This window comes from Manihot esculenta, chromosome 6 (assembly GCF_001659605.2).
Source record: "Manihot esculenta cultivar AM560-2 chromosome 6, M.esculenta_v8, whole genome shotgun sequence".
NCBI lineage: Eukaryota > Viridiplantae > Streptophyta > Magnoliopsida > Malpighiales > Euphorbiaceae > Manihot > Manihot esculenta.
Window position 1 is genome coordinate 23,046,026 of NC_035166.2, and position 11,146 is coordinate 23,057,171.

Genomic DNA, 11,146 nt, shown 5'->3' on the forward strand with positions numbered 1-11,146 from the left:
AATCAACAATTAATATTGATAATTTCCGACTAATATTTAATTATTATAATTCAAATGTTCAAAAAGTTCTATTCTAATATGGATGAAAATGAATTAATCGTAATTAATGCAAACACATATTATATATCTAGCCTAACCTCTCAATCCACCAAAAACCTTAAAAAGTAGGATAATCTATCAAACATGAGAAGATTCTAAACCTTAAAACACCTTACACTACAAAAAACACCTCAGCACAGCAAAAGCAGAAGATAATAGGTCATTCAGTTGGCCCATCTCTCAGATTTTTGAATCCTCCATGGATGCCGGTGAGCATCAAAGTTTAAATTGATTATCTTTTCTTGAACCATCCTTCATAAGATTTCAATTACAAGAAAAGTTAAGAAAAGATACTGATACAAGATGGCAGAAAGAAACATTTTATTTCTACCAATTGATTTTTTTTTTTGGGTTCAAATTATACATGCTGGAAAGGGCCGGCACTACCTCCATTTTCCGCTCAACCTAGTAATTAGACAACAGCGCTGTAAAGAATACCAAAAATTGAGTACTTCAAAAACTTGAAGATAGAACGCGTATTATTATTCATCCTCTAAATCAAGTCCAATCCGTCTTCTCCTCTTATCAAAAACAGCTTTGAAGGACTCATGCTCTGCTCGAAGTCGTTCTTGGAAAGTGCTCCGTCTCCTTAACTCGGCCATGCTCTGGGTTGATGCTAGGCCTTCATCTTTGGATAATGGGTTGGACTTCTGCAGGTGTTAAAACATTACAAGGCAATCATAGAGTTAGCTCGACGTCTGGTTCCAACTCAGCCTAGTTGTAAGCTTCATTCATTATGGGGTGTGCATACACAAATGCAAGTGTACCTTAATGTTTAAACTTTAAAAATAAATAAATAAAAATAATAACAAAATCATATAGCTAGCCAGCCAAAAAAGCAGGCATGTTTTTAGTAGCAAAGTTTTTTTTTTTTTCAAATGCCACATACGTGGGTAAACATTGAAAACAAAATTTATGCAACGAGGAATAATGTAATCAAGTACAACCATTTTCAATCATCTAAACTGCCAAAAGACCCAACCAAAGTAGTTGCAACTTACCAAATTATATCCAGCACCTGGTCCAATCACTAAAGACAGCACATTTGCCTTATTTGTTGCACCTATAGAAAAACCAGTATTGCCACCCTGCACAGGAGGAAAAAGAAAAAAGTATGTTACTGACGTTATAATGCTACAATAAAAGTGATATGATTGGTGATAGGAAAACATCAGGATAAAGATATGAAAAGAAGAGGAAAAAGAGAAGGGGGTGGGAGACAGCCCCCTCCTATGGCAGAGAATCCCCGAGGAAACATAGAAGATCCAGATTCTGAATCAGTTCCCACGCTTTTTAAGTTTCATTTAACAGTCCACGGCATCATATCATCTATGCATCACATGTTTCCAAATGCCATTCTCAAGAATATCATCACAGTTAGTCCAGTCTGTAGTTTTTCATTGGCTCACATAGTCCAATTATTTTCACTGGCATCTAATAAGGTCCATAAAACAGGAAAGGCATAGCATTAACACTACTGAACAAAGCCATAAACTTAATGGTTACCTGGTCACTCCAACGCACAGTTTTTCCTTGCTTTCCATATGCTTGAATTATCCCAGAAAGAGCATTTAAATTGCGCTTCATGCCTTTAGACCCCTCTTTATCATCTTCATCTAAGTCATCTGACCATTTACTTTTACCTAATTCTTTCACTCCTGTTGTAGAATGGTCCTCTTCAGCATCCCATCTCTTCCCATCTTTTGGAAGAACTGAAGCTCAAAATGATAAAAGTAAATAGAGCAGAAGAAGTCTGAAGGGACGGACATGTTTTCTCAGTGGTATAGAGACAGCCCATAAGTTCATAAACATAAGCATATTAAAATCCAAGAAATAAACTTTTCATGTAAAATGTGAAAAATAAGTTTTTCTGTACATAGCTGATATCAAACATTAGATTCATTACTTGCATGCTGCTAGTGACTAGTGAGTACATTATTCCACAGCACAAGCAAAAGTATACTTGGACAGATCACAACTATCATGGAGATGTTTCTTTCCTGATTCACAGGGGAATTACAGTACAAAAAATTTAGAAAAAAGAATCCAGACATTAGTGGTAAAAGAAGAATTTTCTCATAAACTTCCACCTAAAGTCCAATAACTTAATGTTTGCTAGACAGTATGTCTAAATTTAATGCAAAATGGAATCTTTTCTCTGGGAAGGCCAGGAGTGTTAGACTTATCAAGGTGACTATTGAATCACGGCAGTTAAATAATTGCCAGCCAGGGAAAAGAAAATGAATTTTAAAGGTAACGTTAACACATATTTGTGTCTACTATTTGCGCCAATAACAACAAAGATACATAATGCATATTATTAGTAATCACTATTTTGAAAGCAGAATACATAAATGTACCCTGAGGTGGATTATCCTCCAAGAGCACAGGCATGGTCTTCTCAGTATTTCTTTCCAGCAGTCCAGGTGGATTATCATCAAAGCTTCCATCTTCAGTATCCATATCAACCTTGAAAATTGACAGAAGAACGAATTTAAATCAAAATGGCTGCAAAACTTGCACAAAAGTTTACAAGTAAACTAATTTATTTGATGACAAAGTTTAGGTTATTTATAGCAGTTCAACTCCGCTAAAATCCACATGCAAAAAAATAATAAGTTACAGAAAAAATTTTCCTTAATTTTTTTTTCTAATGTCCCATATGTAATCAACACACACATACACATTTATAAAAAAAAAACACACACACACACACACATATAATACTCACATGGTTTCATTTCCTATAAATTTCATATACATGGGAATTGGGATACACATAAACAGACACTCATAAAACATCACAGTTCAATTTCTCTCATTGCACTTGCACAGAAAGTCTCACACTTCTCAGGCAATTTCTTCCATTTTCTAGAGATGCAATCTGCTTCCCCATTCATTACAGTAAATTATAATCACACCCAGGGTAGAATAATCCACAATCTTAACCTTTATTCTTTACATACAGAAGAGGACATATAAAGTGATAATAAGTGAAAATTACATGATAAAAAGCTTATATGTTAAGAGTTTGAAGCATAGCATTGGCATGATACCACTATAAAACAATAAGCATCAAATATGAATGTTCATTACTGCAATTGTAGTGAGAACATCGTTCACAAAGAACCCAAACTAAATACATCGTATGATTTCTTCTTTATGAGGAGGATACAATAAACATTTCAACTATAAAAAAGTGATAATAAAGAACACAAACTAATAAATACAAAAAGTTCATCAGCAATGATATAACATTATGTTACCTCTTGAATTCCACTTTCCTTCAGATCATCCCCGTGGAATAATGACTGCCATGCCAGAATAACAGCATCATTAAGACTCAAACATGGAAGACACTACAAGTTGGAAGAAAGGGTCCCAATTTTATTAAACTTCATGATGTGCGATGTTGTTCCTTACCTTCTTAAACTTAAAAATCTGTGAACTGTTAACAAAGGGATTTTACATAACTACAGAAGAGTATATTTCTTTAAACTGGCCACACATGCTGTTTTGAATTCTAATGATGAACGCAAAAAAAAAAAAAATTGAGATCTAAGACGAAGACATAGCAAACCTTGATATCTAGTTGCAAGTATAAGGTCGGAGCTTCTTCCCACTGCTGAGCCATGTTTTTTATTTCAGCAAGCGTAAATCCATGTACATTCCTAGCTGCACAGCCCTGAAAATACACATGATTATCAGAATCAGGATTGAGGAACTTTTGTCCAATGTATGGTAGCTGCAAGTTGTCTTTTTAGGAGGTGAGGCATATATTTCCAATTAGCATAATAAAAACATATCAAATCAACATATAATCTAGTGAACAAAATATGTGTTGTGTGTATGTAATATCTGTACTAACCACAGGGTCCTTATATGTAGCTTCTGATAAGTAAACTTCATAGCCAGACCTCTGAAAAATAGAAAAAGAAAATTTAAAAAAAAAAACTGAGGCAATAGACAAATAAGATAAACAATTTTAAATCAATAGATAACTAAGAAAGGGGAGTGAGTCCTAAAAGGGCATATTAAATTAAAAATTCTAACCAGGAAGCAGATAAAATAGGAACCTGCCCCCTGTTCACAAAATTCCAAGCCTGTGGTGTGACACAAGAATTCAGAATTTTGATGTGTGTGTGAGTTGTGGAATCTCAAGTGAAACACAGATTCAAAGACGCAATGATTTATCAGGAAATTATCAAGATATTTTAATTATTTGGCCTAACCACAAAATATAGCCTGACCTTTTTGTCATTTGTCAATTTTAGCCAATCCTTTTCCTCTCACTTTTAGCCTAATTTTAAAAGTTAATGCTAATACTAGCCCGTGCCTGAAATTGAGAGTAACTGATGGTGACATGGCATCTTGATCAGCCAAAAAAGACTTCTTTAATTGTAGGTCTCACATGTTTTAACCATGGTCTCACCATGGTTTGAACCACAAACTGATCTGCACCTCCACTCCTCTCCAGTTTACCAACAGACCCAGCACTTCAAACCACAATCTCAGCAGCGACCTGCAAGCAAGCACATTACTGGCCATCAACTCCAGAAGACGCCATACCCACTTGAAGATAGCTAAATCATAAAACGCATTAGCCATCTCCTTCATACAACAGCCATTAGATTCCTTCCACAAAACCCAGATGCACAGCATCAATATTTTTTTCCTCACCTGAGACCTGTTAAACCACCATAGACCACCCGAACTGACAACTTCCCCCTCATCCGTGAAACTCATTCCTTCACACTCATTACCACACCACGCAAAATCCCTCCAGCTGGTACTCTCAGGCATATCACAGCTTTATTTGAACCTTATCTACTCTACTGACAGTCGATCTATGCTCTCTCATCCATCCATGAAACATGTCTCTCACCTCTATTGCCATTTTAGATTTTCAGAACCAGCATCATCTTCATTTACACACTTAAGGACTGCTATTCTCTTTCCCTTCCCCCTGTCCACCTCTGTCTTCTTAGTTTGAAACCCATTTTCTCAATCTCATTATTACCAAGACCTAAAATAATCTCTGCCTGAACATCATTGACTCATTTCAAATGCCCCATTCAACCCATCTCTTCATTTCAATCTCCAGTAGAAAGCTGCCCAGCCAGAACCAAAAACCCAGACCGCACCATCTTCACCAACTCATCCTTCCCTTTGCTAAGTTTGCTTACCCCCATGGTAAATGGCAAGACCCATAGAAGCACACTACCATCACAGGACATCAAAAGATTGCCTCATTTCAGCACTGCTCACATGTTTAACAAGTAGCATAGGAAGACTGAGTTTGAGGACTGAACCATCGATTTATGTTGCAGGTTTAAGAAGCATAGAACGACTGCATTTCCTTCTCCAAATTGCAGGCATTTCTGTTTTTCAAACCATGGTAAGACCATGGTTAAAACAAGTGGGACCTACAATTAAAAGAATCTCCATTTTTTTGCTGAACAGGATGCCACACCACCATCCATTAATCTCAATTTTGGACACAGGCTAGAATTAATTAACACTTTAAAATTAAACTAACATTGACAAAAAAAAAGATTGGCTAAAACTGACAAATCACGAAAAGTTCGGTTATTTTTAAGATTTGGCCTAATTATTTGCTGATAAATTCTAAATATTTAGTGCCAAGACCCCCAAATAGCATCAATTTGGACAAACCCAATTCAGAAAAAGAGCATCCACCATTCTGACTTCAAGAGTACTTCTCACTCATTAAACATCATCCATCACATGATCCATTAGGAAAATGATGTTGAGGACATACAACATACAAAAAGAATGAAGGCAGACTTATAACACCATCCATGTAAAGTTTATATTCAGCAATATACTCATAAGTTTTAAGCTAACAGAATAGAAAAGTGAAAAATAAAGAAGTCAAAGCTTTTTTTAAGTCAAATTCTTAGGTGAACCCTGTACGTCATAAAACAGCACCAGTTGGATTCACATGTGGCTTTTCTATTGTTCATGATGAACCAAGTCCACCCTAGCATACATGCATGAGAGGTTCAAATTCAAAACTATAATATATATTGAGACATGATAACAGGTAAAAGAACATCTAAACATGTTGATAGAAACAGTGGAGAGATTTTAAAATTCCTGTGAAGAATAAACATTGAATTGCAGGGTAAATAGGTAATAACATTAGCACAGCAACATTCTTTCAATGGCCTGTCGACTTTGGTATCTCATATGAAAAATAAAAATAAAAAGCTCACACTCATAACTCCTCCAGAACATAGAATAAAATTATATCGGAAAAGATGCAGCAGATGATAACTTGTAGTATTTTACATCAAATAAAAGTTAAGGCTGAACTCAAATATTTCAATTCAAGACAAACATTCACAAGACCCACTGAATTTTATTTTTACAAACTACGAAAGCAAAAATGTCAAATAGCACAAAGGCTTCTAAAAAATACATTGAAGAAAGAAAAGCTAACAGAAAATTAAGTGGCTGAACATTGACAAGAGAAGAATAATAGTAAGCCACCTATCCCAAAGAAGAAAAAAGTAAAAGAAACCCTATATTACATCATTTGCATCTGACTATGGGAGAAGCCTGTATGAGATTGAGGACCTACAGACCCTTCACACATGCCCAAGAAACTCGAAATTGACAACACATTACTCGCAGAGGTGGTGAAGAAGAGAGAAGTGAGGGTATACCTTTGCAATTGCCCAAAACTGAGCAAAATCAGCTACCCGCAGATTGCGGTCATCCACTAAGATGAGGCACACATACCAGCACAAAAAGGTCAATTGCCGAACAAAACTGCATCTGTAGTTAGTGAAAATGAAAGCAGTGCACAAGCACTGCATCACCACTAAATCTATAATCAGACTAGATCATGTACGTTCCTTAAAAGCCAGGATAACCAGAAGAACCTTGAATCATTTGACCTTGGTTTTAAACTTATTATTGAAATTTTTCTTTGGACTTAAAATGTTGCTGATATTTAAAGATAAAAAGAAAGATTCTCATTTGCTTTGCTCTATTCAATAGTTCAAGTCTGCATTTCAAAGGAGATAGTCACTGAATTGGTGCTACATCTAGAATCAGACGCAAGAAATCTAACAGCAAAACCAAATAACTTAAACCCACAGCATGATCATCAAAAAAAAGGGAACCGTGTCAACAAAATTAAACCACTAATTCTCAACATAAACTGTATTACTCCATCTTTGAAGAAATGGACATCTCAAGAAAGCCAATATCCTTGAAATGGCTACAATATAAGGAGAGAAAACAATTAAAAAGATGACATTAAGCAAAGATAATAATTGTCTTATCATCAATTTAAGGTCAATTCCAGGGTAAAAATTCGTACCAATAACAAATGTGAAAATTCCCTCCTCAAGGGTCTTCTTGAATGCTTTCAACATGCTGTCTCGATAAGCCTAGTTAGGGGATACAACAAAATCATATGCTGAAAAACACTAACAGAAAAAAACACATACCAAACAAGACCATGTACTTGACAGATTATGGAACCAAAGAGGTTAAGGTATCCTGCATTTATTTACCTCTTAGTTCAATATTTATTTTTCATTTTATTTTTCAATTAGCATTCTAGATCGTGGTATATAAACAACAGAAAAGTCACGTTCAAGTGGTAACATCTTCATCAGAACAATTTGTCAACCCAATGTTCACTCTCATAAAGCAACTTTAAATTAGTCTTGCTATTATCACCAAAACCAGCCCAACCCCACAAGCTATGAGGATAATCCTGACAGAGTTAAAGTTAAATCTCTCATGATGGATAGAAGTGGACTGACTGCATGATAAACTATCTGGTTGTTTGTCCTAAACATGCCATATTGTAAAAGGAGATAACTGCAGTACAACTTCAACCAGAAAATTTTACTTATTGATAAATACTTGAAATGTAAATCCAGAAGACTACAGATTGGCTTTCTGACCATGTTTGAACCAAATTTTTATCATCACATATAATCCCAATTTGAAACAATTTTCTACCATCACCTATAGATTATAAACTTTAGAGCAGTACCTCCTCCATTTCAGGTTCATAACAATACTCCATGACCTTCTTCACAGTCAGCTTCTTGCCTCTACCCAAGCTAGAAGATTTTGAAGCATCACTGTCCTCAACCTTTCGATGTTGAAAACAACACTAGTTAGATGATAACAATATGCAGCCTTATAAAAGAGACAAACTTTCCAAGTGCTTTCATGGGAACTGCATGAAACATGAATGTCCAGATCCAGCTGGCAAACCTTTTCAACTTCAGTCATGAAATAGTCATCCATTGAATGAATACGTGGGGCGTTACCACCATTTTCAACCTCAAGGTCACGCATCATCTTAGCCAAGTAGCTCTTACCACTACCTAAAAGAACAAATTAATTGATGAACTCATGTCCAGCAAAAGGGCTCTGCATATACCCAATTTGCAGCATATTTAAAATTTTAATTGCTTCAGATGAAATTGCAACATAAAATTACTTTTTCCTATAAAAATTCTTGGTCAATATGCAAAGAAAAGGTCCTAGAAGTGCAGCTAACCAGGTTGTCTTTATCCCACCAAAGAATACAAAAAATAAAATATAAATAATGAAAATAAACACCAAAAGTTTCGCATATAATTCTCATAAACTAGTCAAAACACTCACAAAAAAATATACACCCTTGTTATGAATCTCAAAAGCAAGCAGCCCACTAATAAGAAATGGAAGAACTGTCAAATAAAATTTTTGCTAAAATTATCATCATGAGTTATGTAATTCAGTTCTTTCTACTATTCGGTTCAATTCAGTGTCCTCATTTTTTAGTGGTTTGGTTATTTGGCTTTTTCGGTACAGAATTGAACTAACCGATTGCCTACCCCTTGTTTTGACCACTTAAAACTTTCTCTGGATTGTGTGAGGAGAATGAGACAGGAGGTTCATTAAAGTAAAGGGCGGGAGAATAAGGAAGGTGAAGAGAAATAAAACAGAATCTTGACTGGGTCCAAGTGAGTGTTAAAATTACTAGGATATCCTATATTTTAAAAGAAAAATATGAGACGTAGAGAAAAGGGGCAAAAATAAAAGTACTGCTTTAATCTTTTCACGAGTCACTTGCCTCCTTACACAAGAAATTAGGAGCTTTGGGGGGTGTAAAAAAAAAGGTAGTACTTATCCTCCCTCACTCTCTAAACTGAGTGTTAAGAAGTTTTCAGTTTTACCGACCAAAAAGAACAGGAGTTTTTAGTTTGAGCCATGGACCACAAGCCCAAAGCCAAATATACCCGCTTAGAACTAGCAGATAATTTGGAAATGAATTTTTTAAAGCTTTACAACACATGAAATTAAGAAATAAATAGCAAATCTATAAAGAATCAAAAAGAGTGCGCACCAAAGAGAAGGAGGTACCTGGAAGCCCTCGAAGGATTATCACAATATGATCAGAACGAGTAGCCCGATAAGGCTGCTTAAACAATTGGGAAGCATCAATGACTGTTGGCTTATCTGGAGATAGCTGCTTTGGCAGAGACGATGTCTGCCATCCCTTTTGGGAAAATAAATAAATTTAACAAACTTCATTATACATGAAAGACGTAGTTGATACAAGGCATAAAGAAATAAAAACCAAAACACATATAAAGCAACAATACCTCTGAAGAAAAGGCAGCCGAAGCATGTGAAAGAGGCTTATTTTGCAAGTAAGAATTTGTCGCTGAGGAACTAATAGGAACTGGAAACAAGGAAATTTTTGGTGGCGAAGAGGAGGTTTTAAAGCGTTCAATCGGTACAGGAGGCGGTGGCGACGCAGGAAGAGGTGCACGAGGAGGCTGACCACCAATTATCCTATTTTCAGGGCAAGGCAAGTAGCCTCCTGGCTCGTTCATACCGTGGCCAGGGGATTGATAATCAGGTCTCAAATAAGTAGGCATTCCATAAGATTGCGATGGCTGATTGTGTTGCCAATTACTCGAATGAGAAGACTGTGATCCCTTCGCTGACATTGATTCGTTTAACTGATTCTGTGGCAAATTAAGATCACCATAATGCGCGTTACGAACTTCTGTGACTTGATAAGGCAGACTCTGAGGTTCGCGCGCCTGCTGCTTTCCAGCATTTGGATGGAAAGGACTGTACATGGCACTCCTATCATTCTGGAAACGATTAGGTTCCCCGTTCCTCGAACTGTCAACGTGATAGTTCATATCTGCATTCCTACCATAACTTGAATTGAACTCCGAACCATATCGAACATTCATCAAATTCCCACTCGAAGCAACGCCATGATCGCGTATCAGCTTCAATCTTCGTTCATCCTCCGATAAGATCTCTGCCGGATTTTGGTTATTATCTTGTCCATATAAAGTAGATCCAACCTCATCAACCCTAGGCCGCTTAAATCTCCTATCTACCTCACCAATATAGCCATTACTACTATTATTGCTATTACTATTGTTATAATCATATATTGGAAGTCCAAAGCCTTCCCTGTAATCGAAACTAGGGTTTCCATGCCACCCTCCGTTTGGATTGTCCATGTACTGGTTGGGCATACCCGCATGGTAAGGGTCTGGTGGTAGATAATTTGGATGCGGTGGGAATCTAGGGTTTTGACTGTACGGAGGATAAGGAGGAAGGGGTTGTGGTGGGCAGAATGGAAAATGAGCAGCGGAGCAAACGGGGCAGATATTCCCCTCAGGCGGAGGCATGGGACGCCATTGATGGCCCATGATTGAGCTTGAGATTGAATTCGCGAAACCCTAACAAAGCCGGAGCTAGTCAAGCATACATAGCTAAAGGGGAATTACAGGGTTTTTACTTTTTTATTAAATATTAATAAATAATAGTCTATAAAAAAAGCGGTAACATTATCAGGTACACCCTCTCCTACCATAACTACTCGTGTATCCTTTTTTTTATTTGTGTTTTTTAGAGTTTACAGGTAGGCTCCTTGGTGAAAGTACGGATTTTTGTTTTTTTTTTTGGGTAAACTGTAATTTAGTCCCTTTAGTTTAGTGAAATGTAACATTTCGTCCCTCTGTTTTAAAAAACC

General features: G+C 36.4%; 1 protein-coding gene across 2 annotated transcripts; it reads right to left on the minus strand.

Moving 5' to 3' along the window:
* Window positions 1–267: 267 nt before the first annotated feature.
* On the minus strand, window positions 268–10,912 carry LOC110617468. Of its 2 annotated transcripts, XM_021760249.2 has the most exons (13): window positions 9,747–10,912; window positions 9,505–9,640; window positions 8,368–8,480; window positions 8,141–8,242; window positions 7,454–7,523; window positions 6,792–6,847; window positions 3,968–4,018; window positions 3,680–3,784; window positions 3,366–3,410; window positions 2,460–2,568; window positions 1,606–1,811; window positions 1,101–1,187; window positions 268–749 (listed from the first exon to the last, which is right to left on the minus strand). In XM_021760249.2, exons 1-13 carry the CDS (start codon window positions 10,821–10,823, stop codon window positions 582–584), a joined length of 2,325 nt encoding a protein of 774 aa, XP_021615941.1. In that variant the 5' UTR covers window positions 10,824–10,912; the 3' UTR covers window positions 268–581. The 2 variants fall into 2 exon arrangements, with proteins under 2 accessions (XP_021615941.1, XP_043813774.1); XM_043957839.1 differs by lacking the exons at window positions 6,792–6,847; window positions 7,454–7,523 and having other exon boundaries at window positions 9,747–10,911.
* Window positions 10,913–11,146: the final 234 nt, after the last annotated feature.